General features: G+C 33.3%; 5 protein-coding genes across 5 annotated transcripts; 2 read left to right on the forward strand and 3 right to left on the reverse strand.

Moving 5' to 3' along the window:
• Positions 1 to 1,006: 1,006 nt before the first annotated feature.
• On the forward strand, positions 1,007 to 1,204 carry LOTGIDRAFT_123062 (hypothetical protein; the record flags this gene model as incomplete). The annotated part of the gene is made up of 1 exon (XM_009060353.1): positions 1,007 to 1,204. A coding segment is annotated over one exon (198 nt), but the record flags the coding sequence as incomplete, so codon positions are not given.
• A 2,763-nt stretch (positions 1,205 to 3,967) lies between these two features.
• LOTGIDRAFT_178823 (hypothetical protein) lies at positions 3,968 to 5,384 on the reverse strand (the record flags this gene model as incomplete). Its single annotated transcript, XM_009060354.1, has 2 exons — positions 3,968 to 4,807; positions 5,160 to 5,384. 2 exons carry the CDS (start codon positions 5,382 to 5,384, stop codon positions 3,968 to 3,970), a joined length of 1,065 nt encoding a protein of 354 aa, XP_009058602.1.
• Positions 5,385 to 5,971: 587 nt separating this feature from the next.
• Positions 5,972 to 10,479, forward strand: LOTGIDRAFT_233620 (hypothetical protein; the record flags this gene model as incomplete). The annotated part of the gene is made up of 10 exons (XM_009060355.1): positions 5,972 to 6,139; positions 6,338 to 6,487; positions 6,932 to 7,082; positions 7,351 to 7,412; positions 7,826 to 7,933; positions 8,141 to 8,333; positions 8,605 to 8,788; positions 9,116 to 9,307; positions 9,628 to 9,776; positions 10,193 to 10,479. The coding sequence occupies 10 exons, from the start codon at positions 5,972 to 5,974 to the stop codon at positions 10,240 to 10,242; spliced, it is 1,407 nt and encodes a 468-aa protein (XP_009058603.1). The 3' UTR covers positions 10,243 to 10,479.
• A 217-nt stretch (positions 10,480 to 10,696) lies between these two features.
• Positions 10,697 to 12,601, reverse strand: LOTGIDRAFT_233621 (hypothetical protein; the record flags this gene model as incomplete). Its single annotated transcript, XM_009060356.1, has 2 exons — positions 10,697 to 12,112; positions 12,518 to 12,601. The coding sequence occupies 2 exons, from the start codon at positions 12,599 to 12,601 to the stop codon at positions 11,465 to 11,467; spliced, it is 732 nt and encodes a 243-aa protein (XP_009058604.1). The 3' UTR covers positions 10,697 to 11,464.
• Positions 12,602 to 13,313: 712 nt separating this feature from the next.
• Positions 13,314 to 14,745, reverse strand: LOTGIDRAFT_163803 (hypothetical protein; the record flags this gene model as incomplete). The annotated part of the gene is made up of 4 exons (XM_009060357.1): positions 13,314 to 13,378; positions 13,652 to 13,721; positions 13,990 to 14,519; positions 14,709 to 14,745. The coding sequence occupies 4 exons, from the start codon at positions 14,743 to 14,745 to the stop codon at positions 13,314 to 13,316; spliced, it is 702 nt and encodes a 233-aa protein (XP_009058605.1).
• Between the last annotated feature and the right edge of the window lie 1,644 nt (positions 14,746 to 16,389).

Here is a 16,389-nt window from a genome sequence, read left to right on the forward strand (position 1 = left end):
CAGTTATAATGACAATCATGTGAAGTTTCATTGATTTAATCTTGTATAGACATGAGAATAGTTCAATTGTAACAGTTACAGATTGATTTTATTATTACTCATTGATTTTAATTTAATAATCAACTCGGCGGGAAATTAAGGCAGACATGGTATGGAATTGAAACTGTAATTCTCTAAATTGCAAACTAAGGAATGGAATGTACGGTACTTTTATCTCTCTACAGGTCTCGAGCTATACGGGAGTTGGGATTGGGGAGCCGGGAAAAATAAAAGAATATTTCTGACAACCGACCAATTCCATTACTACAACTCAAAACCACACATCATTGCCCCTTCTAGATATATTACTTACCCCTCCGAACAATCAAGTCTGACTATGAGCCCATCTACCCGTAAAATAAAATCTCGAGGTTTGTTGGAACAGGATTGATTTAGTTCAGGGTATGGGAAGTCACCAGTCGTTGTGGTTTTATAATATTTAAATGAATGTAATAAATGAATTGATGTCAATTTAACGAGTAAACCGGTGTCAGGTCGCTCCAGGTTGTATTTCAACTCGCTAAAAGCAATCAGTAATTGTGTGGTGACCCGTTCTAGGTGTAGGTTGTTCCGTGTATTAACTGGTATCAGGTACCCGCCTGGACTTACTTTAAACTCTATATTTCATATCTTTATCGGAAAATCGACAAATAGTTTTTAAGAAAATTACCCTGAAATCTTTTTAATATATCATATGGGTCTTTAGGGGCTTGAACGTTTAAGAATAAAATTCTGAAATTTCTTAAGAATTAAGTGGGGGGTGCAATATTGGGGTATTGGGGTACAAACTATCAACCCCCCCCCCCCCTCAAATGTCCCCACTGACTAGTAGAATGAATACGTGTAGCAGTTATAACGCTCGGTATAATGATATATCTAAAAAGCGATACAGGTAGATATTTTATTTATTAATTAAAAACAATTATTTTCTTTCATTTCAGTGATAGATAAAAGTTTAGAAAATGTACCAGAAGAATGCGGATTATCCATGGTAACAGGAAAATGTCGAGGTTTCTTTAAAAGATATTATTTTAATATGGCTTCAAGGGAATGTGAACCGTTTATTTTTGGTGGTTGTGGTGGTAACGAGAATAATTTCCAGACTCTAGCTCAGTGTTTAAAAAGATGCTATATACCTGCAATATTACCAGTAGTTAAATATTAATTCATTTGCATAATTTATTCAAATTTATGCACGGAACATTTCTACCTGGTCTGTATTTTTGAGCATTTGTTTTTCACCTTAGATTTTCAGTGAATAACAAAAATAATATCATTTCTAACTGATTTTATATAAACTGGTCACTTAAAGAGATCGTAAAGATGTTTTCTTAATTTTCAATGTTTATCGCGGACTTTGATATCATCAAACACTTTCTTTTAGTGAAATTGCAAGAACCAAAGACGTCTGATTGTAAATTGGAATGGTGCAAATTGATGTTATCAGTTTCCCCTATACACATCTTACTTCTTACACATCTCTTTAACATTTTTAATATTGAATACTCAACTCATTAAGTTTATTAAAGAATTTGATATTTTTATTAATTAAGTGATATTCGAAATCCGACTTTATTATAAAAAAAATCCGCAAACTGGAAACGTGTTTGTTCCACACATTTATCCGAAAATCTTAAAAAACTTCGTTTTAAAATCTTCTGTAAATATTGAAATTCAAATCATTTAATGTTAAATTCATTATCCGTTCACAGACAGTGTCTCTGTTATCGTCTTCTGTTAGTTTTTGTGGTGTCTGATTTTATATTAGTATCATTTTCTGTTAAAATTATGTGTTAATTTATATTCAAGATTAATAATTCTGTATAACGTCTTCAAATAATGACTTTCAACTTAGTGAAGCTATTAGGCCTGTGCTAGAATTGATTGTTCGGAGGGGAAAGTAGGCTAATATATCCGGAGGGATAATGCTATATGGAAGCCATTTGGGACTTGATACTTTTCAACAAAGTTATATCGGCCTTATAACTTATCTTAATATCCGTATTCAATTATTTGTCCTTCCGAAATCCAAATTATATTTTGTAATTTCAGCCAATTAACCAGCGATATGTAAATTAATCATTTGATTTAAAAGAATTATGATTTGTTTTTTTCTGAAAAAAGAAAGATTAAAAGTATTTTTTCAGCATAATAATAAGCAATTTCCTGTGATGAAACACCGGAATATTGTATTGTATCAATATATAGAGGGAATGCCTTTAACATCAGCTTCACAATGTCAAGCTAATAACAAACTACGTCTAATACCTTGACATCATTGGGTTTTTTTCTTTGTAATTTACAAATTTGTTATGCAGCGATTTAGTTGGATTGTACGGTAGCAAATACAGCCAATCAGTGACTGAAGACTCTGATCGTACAAACCAATCAAATCGCTGTATTTACAAACTTTGGAGATACAGTGGCTATTGCAGGCAAGGTGTAAGACGCAGTTCGTAATAGCTTGACATTGTGAAGATGCTTAAGAATTTGTTTCAGCTTTCCACAAGTACAAGTAAAATTGGGCTCCTTCAAGCGACAGAGTTTAATGTATTTAGACGACTTCGATTAGATGTAAAAAATCCGAATGTTCTTTTTTGGAAAATGGCTGAGCTAGGCATTCCCTTTAAGGTGTTTGTAAATACATTATATAATATAATAACATAATATAATTTATATTTTAAACTGTTGAAGACAGCCATTGCAATGTTTTTTTTTATATTCATATATACGCAGTTTATTGAAACATTAGTCAGTGTTAATTTGGCAAACAAATGCTCTCTTCCAATCGATTATCGATTCTCTTATTTTAATTCTCTTGCATTATTTATATAAAAATGAGTTAAATTTATGACATTGGTCATTTAAAGTCAGTCACGTGACTAGCCACCAATAACTTAAAAATCAGAATTTTTCAAAAAAATCAAAATGAACTTATTGCAATAATTATTATTTTGTATTTTGTAATTTCCTTTTGTGCCAAATATTTTTTTTTTGTAGATCCATGTAATGAAATATATTTTGAATTTAGTCATTTAATATATCCAATATTTGTTATTAGTTAATATTCGTTTATTTTATATATCATACAGTTCTTACTTACTGATTTATTAAAATAAAAAAAAAACCTAAGTTGGTATTCTATCGATCAGAACCACAAAACGAAACCCGAAATCTAAAATAACATTGGAAATACATTGGTAACAGCTAATGAATTTTTCACATCAATTATAAGTGAGTAAGTATTTCAGAATCAAAAGTGGTATCAGGTATCTACAAGAGTAAGCCTGTCCTGTCTGGCAAAGTACATGTTCTTCTGGCTCTTCTATATACTTCTTGGTGGTATTAAGGTTTTTACACTTTAATAATATTATTAAGAAAAATAAGCCATTTATTGTATCTTTTTCATTTTGTTTGTGTTTAATACTATTTATGTATAATGTGATTATGTATATTTTGTATTGTATTTGTGTATATCGATGTGTATTGTCTGTATGTTTTGTAATGTCTGTATATTTTGTAAAGTTTGTATATCATATTTCTATCACCAGTCAAATTAAAACCTTGCAAAATATTCTGTTTTTTCATTCCTCGCGATTAACATGAAAAGCACGCGTAAAATGACACCCAATAAGTCGGAAATAGAGTGCATACGAGAAAATTGCTTGAAGTCATTGAGGTGTTGTATTTGTACTCCCTAGGAATAAAGTTAGTGCACCTAATTGTACCCCTACTTCATTCATGAGAATTATAGAATATATGTTATATACTCTTATACTCAAAATGTTTTCAAAATGTTGTCTTCGGGGACACTTGCTATATCGGTATATGGGAGATAACAGGAAAATAAGACTACAGTTAAATAACAACTAAACACCACAGTAACACAGTCTAGAGTTTTATATTTTATTTAAAAGCATGAACTCTTTCACTTCTGAAATTCATCTCTGATATTCTTCCACTTCAGTTTCAAGTTTTCTTTCTCTTGAGTAGAAGCAAAAGTATAATCGATTGCCTTGTATGATAAATCAACCATCTGGGACTTGGTCAAATTAAATGCCTGGGCTGCCTGGAAGTATTCATCTGATAGGTTACATTGATAAGTTCCTTTACCATCAGTACATAAAATCTGGGGATGATTCAAGTCATACCAAACCTTAAAATGATGTTCCTTGTAATTTTCTACAGTTTGAGTTTTCAAGTTAGATGTTAGACAGAGTTCGATTGGTATTTTTCTCTTGATGACAATTTCCTTTAAATCTTCTAATCCTGGAAATTCCGAGTGAATGAAAGATCCATGTCCAATCCGATCAGGAGTTGACTCTTTTAAAACTCTCAACGTTTCCTCATGATTTGGAATCTCTGCTAAATGCAGAGCTAATTTCAATCCAAGCTCTCTGGCTCTGTTGAAAACAGGAATATATTCCACTGCATCTAGGACTTTAGGATCTCCGCTGAAATCAATTCCTGGAATATAACCAGGGTATTTATCAGATAATTCCTTCGCCAAATCCACTGTAATGTTGGCAACATCAACACCAAGTCTTCTGTCGATGGATGGTAGAATTTTCACTAGGATATCCAAACCCTCTTTTTCACAAGCCTTGACAGCTTTAATCATAGTTTCAATATACAGCCTTCGTGTCATACCAGTACTAGATATTTCTTTCGGCGTTGATCTCAGCTCTAGATACTTCACATTATCATCAGAAAACTCATGTATGACATCATAGGACAGTTTATAAATAGCATATTCATCATCGAAAACCTAGAAATATACAATTCATTTTATAAAATTCAGTATCAAATACTCATGTAGGTATAACAAACATGTAGGGGAATCTAAAATCTGAAATTGTTCTATGAAAATATTCAGTTTCAAAACAAACACTTACATGATATAACTGAGCTTTAAAATAAAAGTTATAATCCAAACTGCAAAGCAAAACCCAAAATCCAAACAACATATTGGCTATACATTGGTAGCAGCTGATGAACTTTTCATATGAGGTATGCAATCAATCATAAATGAAGAAGTATTTCATAATAAAAGTGGTATCAGGTGTTCTTTATTAAGACAATCATCTTCCAAACATCAGTTATCAAGTTTTGAAACAAACCTTTTGAGCTAATCGATACAAATCAAAGTTGTTATCCAAACTATTTGTTTCACCTTCTTTAATGGTCACATTCAGATTTTTTACTTCTGGCAAAGTGGATGCTTTCCTATCAACCAAATGCTGAAAAGTTTTCGCGCTGAAGCTTACATTTAAATGAGCATGGAGCTCAACTTTAGGAATTTTTTGACAAAATCCCAAATCTATTGTGTCGTTTGATTCAAACATTTTAAATTTCTTAAATGACAATCAATAAATATCTAAAAAGCCTTGAAAATTCTCTTAAATCTACTTCACAGTCACCAAACCTAAATGAGTAATGTCCCTTATCAAACTTTACCCTTTAGGCTTTAGTTTGATGAAAAAGGACACAAATGGTGTGTTTAAAATGCCTTCTCGCCAACCCCTCTGTTATTTCACAATCGAGTGTAATACAATTTAAACAAACCTTATGAATTAACCTAAATAAATCAAAAGATTTATCAATACAGTACGTTTCTCCTTCTTTAATGGCCACATTAAAAAGTTTCAACTCTGGCAAAGTGGATGATTTCTTATCAACCAAATGTTGGAATGTTGCAGAACTGAAACTGGTATTCAAATGAGCATGAAGCTCAATTTTGGGAATTTTCTGACAAAATGCCAAGTCGACTGTCTCATCAGATTGGAACATTTTACGTTTCTAAGAAAGGAAGATAGACTTTAAACTTTAAAAAATTTCTTAAGCACTTCAAGGTCCTCTAAGAGTAATGCCCCTTTAAAACTCTTCAATTGATTCATTGAAAAAGAGTATAAACGGTCGTATACTTTGCAAAATGGCGTCGAAATTGAAATATGAAAGTTTACCAGTTGGATTAAAGAAAATATCTCGTCCTGTGATCAGTTCGGACATAATGGGCAACCGAAATGTGGAAATCAGACCAGTTGGAGCATGGGTCCAGCCAGCACCCACTGACAGATATTCAGAAAACCCTGATGCCGTTGTAAGAATTCAATTTTTGGCCTATTTTTGTGAAAATTCATGTTGAAACATGCCTATTTATTAACTGAATACACTGAAAAATGTATTGAATAAACCTATATTGATATATTTTTATGGAAAGCTACAGCTAAACATATATAATAATCGTAGAAAATGTTCCGATTTAATTTTCACCTTGATTCTGATTTGTTTTTCATAGACTGCGGCAGAAGAAATAGAACAACAAATGAATGATATACAGAAACAGAAAGAGAGAAGAATTCGACAATTTCATGAAGATGTTAAAAAAAGAGTCAAAACAATCGAAAGATTAAAAAAACAGCAACAGATGGAGCAAAATATTCAGGCCGTAAGATAGTTGTCTTTCTACTAAAGTTATCTTAAAGAGAAAATGAAATTCTGTACAAGCAAGACAATACCTTCAATCAAAAATCTTCTCAATAGAATAACAAAATCGGGAGTAATAGATGTATAGTAGTGGATTACTCAAAAGAGAATTACCATCAGGTTTTTGGAAAGAGTAAGCATGGTCTATAGTTAGGTGACACCCGCCTGCAGAAGTCTATACAAGTGGTAAATGCAATCATGATAAATGATAATAAAGTTCTCTTACTTAAGAGTTAAACTGATCTGACTTTTTTACTGTGGAGTTTCAATTCTCCAGTAAACTCTTTATTATCTTTGTACCCTTCTTATGAAATATAAAGATATACAAACTTACAAAACAATTGAAATGATTCTAATTCTGATGGTAATATAACTACAATGTAAATGATTATTTTCTTCTAAATAGGTAGAAGAAGAGAGAAATATTTTACAACAAAGTGCAATGATTAAAAATTACAAAAATTCAAGATCGAGTTCCCAGAGAAAAACTGGTACTTCAGTTCACAACACAGAGACTCATTCTATATATAGGTCATCTAGTCATAAACATAGAAAAGGTCAGCTCTAGTTTGATTTTTGTGAAGTTTGTGGAGTTAAAAGTATACTACCTCTTAGGATGAATACGAAATAAATAAATATTCATCAGTGGACATACCTGGTGTCTTAACTATACAACAGAATCTCTGTATAATCCAATAAATCCATTAAACTAAGTAATAATTCATTAAACTAAGAAATTATTGAAAATTGGATCCTATTGTATAGTTTTTTTAGGAGGTTTTTAGGTTTACTCTGACAGATTTTGTAACATTGCACTTTTTCCAGGATCATCAAAGTCAAAAGAAGATCACATTCAAACCAAAGTTTTCACTGATCAAACTAGTCAGGTAAGAAACTAGAAGTCTGGAAAGATCTGTTGAAGTATGGACATCAACTAACTCAATTATCCATATAAATTGTCCAGAAGACTGTATGCACTGTCCGACATTATTGAACTGCAGTTGAACACATTTCAAATTGGCAAGTTGCAAACATGGGGAAAGAAAAATAGTGTTGGGGTTTACAAGATTTTTTAAAATAGATATCAAAAGATGCATGGTAAGGGACATTGCTGTAGGTTTTTATCAAAAAAAATTGAATGCTCACTATTGAAAATTGATTGGAATTTCAAAAAAGGTTTCAGTATAAATAACAAGATACATAGTAAGAGACAGGATAGGGCAGCTCTTCTCAAAAAATCAAATGCTCACCGTTAAATGTTTAAAATTGATGATTGTAATGTACTATGATTTATTTTTAGATTCATCAATATACTAATGATGCCAGAAAGAAATTAGGGTTAAAGAAAACTGATGATTATATTGAAGAAAATGATGCTGGTGCTCTTTCCTGGCATAAACCATTACATGTAGGTTTTATTATTTATAGTAACTGTTTCAGTCAGCTTGCTTTCTTAGCTTATACTCATACAGTCCAATATTCTTTAATAACTCTGTCAATAATAAATGATGGAATACTGGCACTGTGCTCTCAATAGTTGTGCCAATGATGGAATGACAAAAGATTTTGCTTTGAATTGTATGATTTTCAGTCATGAATTAAAAATTTATTTCAGTCATTTGAAGAAGATAAACATCCATTAGATTGTCTAGGACTGACAATTTTAACTCACGATCACAAACAAATACCAGAAATAGACTGGGAGAGACAGAGTGTAGAAGAACCTGACACGGATGAATGTGAGGATGACAGTTCAAAAACACGGCCCAAAAAATCTGTTCATTTTCAAGTTTCACCACGGGTAAAAGGTATTATTCTTTATTTTGATCTACAAATACAAGGAATATTGTTCAAAGCTTTACATGCTGCAGTTTTGTCATTCAGGGACGACCAAAAAATGATTCCACACTGATGATTGGTACTGTTCTGCCAAATAATTTGAAATAAAGCTGCCATTGCCCTTCCAGTGATAAGGCTGGCGTGGCCTTGAACCACCCACTTTTAAATATTTTCCGATTTTGCATACTGAAGAATTGCCTGTGGCCCTCCAACTACTGAAGCTATGTTAATATAATTTAGGTAACAGACTAAAAGTGAAACATTCAGTTAAGATACCTGCTATATATAATGGTGTAGAGGAAGAGGAAGAAAAGAAGAGAAAGAGAAGTCAACTAGCTCTGTATAGAAAATTATTCATGGATATAGAAAGAGAACAAGTTAAAGAAAATCTGAGAAAAAGAGATCACAAGAGAAAAATACAACTGTAAGTGTTAGGGCTTAATTTAATAGGTATCGCATTGCAGTTTGTTATTCAAAATGACTCCATTTGCGATATTTCCTATGATTGGTCAAAATTGAAATTTACAATCTGCGAAGCGAATCAAATCAAAGTTTATGTCCTATCTGCATTAATTACATTTTCTATCTTTCTGTATCTTCTTGAGCCAATAAGGACAACAGGACAGTTAGCATATCCTTTAGCCATTTGAAATCTTTAAGAAATCACAAATATAGATTTAACACAAAGCTGATATTCGATGATATTCAGTCACGCTAGTGTTAAATATTCAAGCTAGTTTCTTTTGAACAGATTAAAGAAAGAAAAAGAACTGGAGAGAAAGGAAGAGGAAGAAGAGGCATTACGATTGGTTGAACCGAGGGATCCAATCACAGGAGAGACGAGAGCGGAAATATATCTCCGAGAGAAAATGGAGGAATCTCAAATTAAAGAGACATTAGAACACCATGAACATCAGCGACAGAAAATAAAAGAAACACAGAGGTTGGATTTCATAAAATCATTTGTTAATTTAAACTTTAAAAGATGCCAAAACCCTGTTCCACAAAAAATCCTACAATTAATACCTTAACATATTTCATGTGGGTAAGAGGGGCTGACATGAAAAAAGCATCTTGTTGTTCGGATGGGACAATAAACCGAGGCCCCATGTGCTACAGGCTGTGTACTTTATAGATCCGTCGACAGTTGGAAATCCAAAAAGAGCAGGCTAATGCCGCTGCCCTGGCAAAATTTCCCTCATTTCACACTTCCTGAAAGTAAGAATTTAAAACACAATTAATTTAATCCTTACTTCTTTTCAGATATTTGGAAGCTCTTCAACATAATATACGAATAAAGTTAGAAAAGAAAGGAATAGTATTACCACCTTTATGTTGCTGTGCAGAGACTGCGTGGGACACGAATCCTGATACTTGTGCTAATAACTGTATCTTTTATAAAAATCCTAAAGGTAACCAAATTACTAAGTATATTGATAAAATATATTATCATGTAGGAAATTTTATGTTTGTATTGAACTACTTGACTGTTTCTTGCATTGTGGCAGATTTGCTGATTGGAGACCTCTGTGTGCTTTATCTGTACAGTTTTACATTGATTAAAGAGCAATTTCTACATGTAAAATTAGTTTTTTGTAAACAATATTTTATTCATGACAGAAAAGGATAAGGGAATAGACTTACAATATGACCCTTTTCAGACTCTTCATAGATAAAATTAATGGACAAATAACACTATGGCTATAAAAAGAGAATCTATTAAGCACGGCCAAGCTATGCCAACGTCTTTTTTTATCAAACAGTTACTAGTCAGTATGATTTAACTTTGTTTTCACATGTACATTTACATCAAATATTTTTATTTCAGCCTATACAAAAGCTCTACAGTCATTGTTAGTATCTTGTCAGGTTGGATAGTGGGAATGAAAGTGACTGGAAAACATTTTAATTCAGCTATCTGTAAACTGGAATTGGTCAAGAAGTTTTTTATTGACTGACATGTCATCCTATATCATAACTGATATGGGTTTGATTAGCTGATGAATTAAAACAACTTTTTATTGCATGTATGTTGAAGGATCCAGACAGAGTGCATTTGAAGAGAATCTTTGTTTTATTTGTACATGTTTGTTAATAAATTGTTGATTTATTCTCAATTTCTCTCAACTGTAAATAATCCAGGCTGCGTAATCTGGAAAGATCTTAGCGCTAGGATATCCTAGAAACAGTGTTGAAGGTTAAGACATTAGGACATCCTCAGATCTTTTGGAGAAAACATGTTTTTAGGTTTTTATTAGGGCCTGGTAGTATTTGTCCATCTCAATCAAGCAAAATAAATACATCTTTAAATTGATTATTTAGACAATTAACTGAGGTAAAAAAGGCTTGATGTAGGACCAAACTATGATTAATAGAGACAGCAAGACATCATTTATTTCAAAACAGATAAAAAACATTCTTCAAATATCTTAACTCTAAAATATTTTAATGTTAAAATAGTTTTTTTGTTTTAAAAAATTTTAAAATTCATGGTAATCGGGAGAAATTATAATGACCAAAACAATCAGTAAAAACTGCCAAATTATTGTCATCCAAATATTTTGATACACAAATAAAACAATTAAAAATTTGTGTAAAAAGCAATGCATTTTAAAAGATGACTTAATAAAAACGATGAGTACTGATTTTCTAAATTATCTGCCTAGAATTTCAGATGCATTAAAAACGACTAAGTCCTCCAGTTCTAATCTTAAAAAGACTATATGCAACTGGGACAGCAAATATGTACATAATGAGCAAGTTTAAACATTGTAGACCTAACATCCAGCAAAACGTTCGCCAATGTTTGTTAGTTTCCGTGAGCAGCTCTCTTAATCTGAAAGTTGATACGAGAATAGAGTGTAGGCCTAGGCTTATTTTTCAGTATTTAAAAAGGTCATTTCAAATTATAAGTATTCAGAACTAATTTCAAATAGCTATATCTATTATTCTCATGCGAATATGACAAGTGTTGTGGGAGGCTAATAAAAGTTTCTAGTAACTATTGAAATAAACAAGTATATCCTTTTCATAGCTTGAATTAAACCCCTTCCCCCAAACAAAACTCTAACACATGACATGAAAATAAAACAGCACTGATTCAATATCTCCCTCTTCTTCGTTCATTATCATACGGATGATGACTGCGACTTCTGTTATAATGATCGTCATAGCGACCACGTCTATCATGACGTCCATCACGGTTATCATAGCGATTGTCATGACCCCTCTGATTTTGAATGTTCATTGACATTTGCTGCTTATCTAAAACCCGTTGTCTTCGAACGTCAATCGGTGCCATTTCCCGTGGCTGCATTGACATATCGTTCATACTCCCTGCTGAACTTTGACCTCGTAGCACATCCACTGACATATAACCCCCCTTCGCTTGTGCATACAGATTTTTAACTTCATACGGAGGGGATTTCATCAAACTCGGTCCTTCTAACTGCGGACTTTGACCTGGACTAGTTTGTCCGTGCCACGTATTTGCACGATTGTATCCAGGATGTCTATTTTGTTGAGGATCGGAATTATAATGTGGGCTAGATCGCGGTGAACTTCTAGGACTGTCATTAGAGTTACTTCCCCTATTTTGTAAGCTTAAAGTCCGTCCGAATAACTGAATACCGTCCATAACTTGTTTAGAGTAAGGAACTGAAACATCATGTAGAAAAGTTACAAATGCAAATCTTCGCGATCTTCCTTCTTTATCGGTTGGAATCTTGACTTTTTCTAACGGACCAGCCTAAAATAGATTAGAAATGTTTAAACCATTATTCATCCATGTAGGACACATTTTTCTGGATTTATACAAAGGCAACATGATGAGACAGCTTACAGAGGCAGAGGACATTTTCAGTCAAAATTTGGGATTTGTTCAGAAGAAAGCATCTATCATAACAGCAGTTGGGATGAGAAATTGAATCCTTAGTACAATTATTTTTCAGTACCGGTACTTTTAATTAAAATAGCTCATTGTCAATATTAAAACTGAAAATGAAACTTGACTTAGTGGAGAATGAAACTTGAAAGAATCATTTGAATGCCTTCTGCAAACAATGACAGCGCCAAAATCTTGCTTCTGAATGTTTCACCCCCAAAAGGTTGATATTTTTATGTAAGAAATTAACTGATATGTAAGATTGTGGACCTGTAGAAATAATTCGTAAAGTAATTCCTCTGTAACACGATCAGATAAGCCGCCAACAAATAAAGTTCTATCGTCTTCCGACATCTTGGAAATATTAGAAGGGGCATAACTCATATAATGCCCCAGACCACAGATAATTAAGCTTAGAGGGGCCCCAAAATATTAGGAATTTTAGGTTGTAACATTGCGGTTAAGCAATGTTACGAAAGCACAGACACGGGCATGTAGGCGTAACCTCTAGTGATAGAAATTATTAGGCTTATCCATTTAGAGAAAGACAGTGCTTGACTGTAAAAAACTTTTACGCGAACACGCGACCCCATAGCTACCGAGCAAGACCTAGGGTTAATTAAGGGTAAACATTTTTTTTTCAAAATCAACAAGGTAGCTCGGAAAAGGTTCGTGCTTGTTGGTTAGGGATAAGATTTCGTTGCTAGCAAAAAGAACTACCATATAAATGAATTCAAAACAGATTTATTAAATAATATACAATTTCTTTTTACAATTCAGAAATGTATCCGTGCTATTATTTAACACTATTAAATAGCCTATTGGTATTAATGTGTATCAGGGACACTGATAGCATCGTATAGCATCATTCCAATTTTCAGTCAAACTTCTTGGTCCCTGCAACTCCATTAAAACAAGACAGTGTTTGATGAAGTCACTTATCACAGGGGCTAGAATGTGATAAATTTGTCCGTTGTTGTCTTTGCTGTTAGTTTTTTCAGATATCATTATATAACATATTTTATGTTTCATTGCAAGGACGTTAGATTGAGATGGTATCTTGTTTTTATTCATCGGTTTTTGAAGAGAAACAGCAAAATAATCTCTTCCAGCTTCCAGACTTCCTCTTTTCTGAAATAATAAAAAAACAGTTTTTACTACACAATACCGTTGATGAGGGGGTGGGGGGTTAACTGCCGAAATTGATTCAGCAGCTTGGTGTATGCGTCATAGACTCAAGCATCTCTTGGAGCACAACCATATGAGTCGAGGCCGTGGACTGAAATAGGTCAAGTCCCCTCTCCCACGAACATATCCTCTCCTGCATGTGGGGGCCATGGACTTGGTTCAGCCAGTCCCTATGATAATTGAGCTACTGAGGAAGTGTAAACTGTTTGTGTTTACCTTTGTTTATTTTAGCTGGATGGATTTCATCCTGACTAGAGTTAGACTGTCTTCTCCAGAATCTTAATTTCTGAAAATACGGAAAATAAACAAATTTTCAACGAAGAAACATTATTACGTAGAAAACATCTGAAGTTCACTTAGGTTCTTTCTATATGTCCTTGGACGAACCTCTTATCAGTAATCTTTCCTGGATTATCCATACCCTTTAAAAGCTGGGTCATCACACTATAACACTAGGGTATATTATATGTTACGTATATTGCATTGTTTTCGTCTGCAAAAGAAAGTTCTTGGTGTCTGCTTTCAAAGGGTATCACAAAATTGTCTTTACTTACCGACAGAAGTCTTGGTTTCTTTTCGTTTCTGTTAGTCTGTTTTAATTTAATAATGAAGCGGCCTGTCATATCAGTATCGATATCAAGACAGTCAGCATGTCTTGCTAGTCCATTGAGATAGGATCCGTTTTGCCAGCCATGGATGTTCTCTGGACAAGGTGGCGGTAGATCTTGGATGCTGCTCCTCTGTCCTTTCGCGGCTTCTAAAGTGTCAATGGTGGTAGAATTAGCCAATGTTCCAGGCGAAGATGGTAGAAATGGACTTAGTAGAACTGATATATATCGTTTGGCTAAAAAATCTTTTGGATGTGGCACAGGTCGTAGATTCATCAGAGCTTGTCGAATTGTGTGCTCACAGATGGGGCCCTGGATCAGATCAGATGCGTAGCGTGAATGTTGTGAAATTGTGGCTGAAAAGAGCTCTGGTAAGGCACTGGACCAGGAACAATCCAATGTGTCGTGGGCTCTTTCAGGAGAAGCTGAACCATAACCAGAGCTCAGGGAACTATCGTCATCTTCAAAATGAGAACCTGGAAAATAAAATCATCTTATATACAGAGGGAAAACCTTATTGCTTAATTTATAGAACTGGTGTATTGGCCCTCTCCATTAGCAAAAGAGAAATTATTTATTCAGCAACAAGCTCTTCCGGAAAATTTCACTGAAACTAAGTTACATTTTGTTATATTTTGTAGAATTTGAAAGAAAGTTCTATTTACCCAGGTTTTTCTCCTTGAATTTTTGGTGTAATTCCATAATTACAAGTGAGAAAGATTTAAGTACCGCGACTAAATCTGCTGTTTCCTTCTTATCAATTTTGTCAATAAAAATATCCACCAATAAATGCGTTTTTCTGTTAATTTTCTGTTAATAATACAGAGTAAACTGTAAACACGTCTTCGACTTTGGAATTGTTGAAGACTGAATAATGACGTGACGTTATTTTATTGTTTATGACGTTATTCTTCTGTCAGTCTATTTATAGCCTAAACACTTTTCGAAACACCTGATGGTACTTCTCGTTTGAGGAGTCCACTACTATACTATTATTGCTCCTGATCTTGTCATGTTTTGGATAAAATTTTTGGTTAGTGGAATTTGTTTTGCATGTACGGATTTTTATAACTGCTTATAGGCTAAATAAATCTGTAGACACACATTTTTGAATTTATTGCCTTTATGGCAAAAACAATTTGTAGGTTTTTGAAAAGACCCAAAAATAAAGCGAAATGTTAGCTACATAGCGAATATATTTAACTGTAGAATGTCCAAAATGGAAATTTATTTGTAGTCTTTAGGTTTACCTTTTATACATAGAATGAGTTCTGTCCCTTTAATCACTTTACATTGAAAGAGGCTAATTTAATTGGCGATTAATTGTTATAAAACTTATTAGAAGATTCGCATCAAGATAAAAGATGATGCAAAATTGTTTTCAACATGAGTAAAATTATAGACGATTCTACATGGAACCGTTACAAGCGATGTCACTGCCAGTAATTGTATCGGTTACGGTTTTCCATTTTATCCACAATTTTTATGCTTTTCCAAAACCAAACCAGGTGCTAAACCACAAGACAATTTTGTTTGCAATGACTTTTGAAATGCAAATGTTGAAAAATGGGCTTTAGAAAAAAAAAGGCTTTACAGCTACCATCATCGCGTTCGATTAGTCTAATATTAATCCGATAAACCTAACTGTGGGAAATAGTCTACTGACATTATTTTAGTACAATTTTCTGTCAACAGAGTCTAAAATCGTTCAGGTATTCGGATTATTTAGAAGAAGAGCAACCAATCGAATACATCCCACCTTCAGTCTGGAGAGAGCAATCGAGTGGGTGTGGTTTAAGGAGGTTCCCGGATGTAGGGTGTGTCGCACTCCAATATGGCTGAAACGGGGGCGATGGAGAAAGCTGAGACGGAAATAAATGGCAATAAAACGTTTGTAACGAATAATATTTTACTCCCGACTTCTTCGATGGATAAAATTAACAACGAACAAATAGGTGAGTTCGAATCGACGATCTATGTTTACATGAAGTGGGCGTTTTCATTAAATAACGGTAGATTTTATGACCAAAACAATTTCTGTCGACTGCTCTGTGAACTAAATAAGAACGATGCCAGTTCTGTGGTGTGACAGTGTCATTGTGCCAGTGACATCTCAAGACAATTAACATAATTACAGCTAAGCGGCTAGGGGTATTGTTACTTTCTCTGCTTTGTTTTGCTTTTATTGTTAATATGAACTATGTATCCCAGACAAAAAAGAAAAATAATTTTGACTTTGAATTCATGGAATGCATAATCAATATCTTATTATTTATAGTATAAATATGATGAGTCTAATTCAAGTTGGGTGTTAAAAAAAGAAAAATTTATATGCTTGGTTCAAAC

Source organism: Lottia gigantea, assembly GCF_000327385.1.
Source record: "Lottia gigantea unplaced genomic scaffold LOTGIsca_42, whole genome shotgun sequence".
NCBI classification, from domain to species: domain Eukaryota; kingdom Metazoa; phylum Mollusca; class Gastropoda; family Lottiidae; genus Lottia; species Lottia gigantea.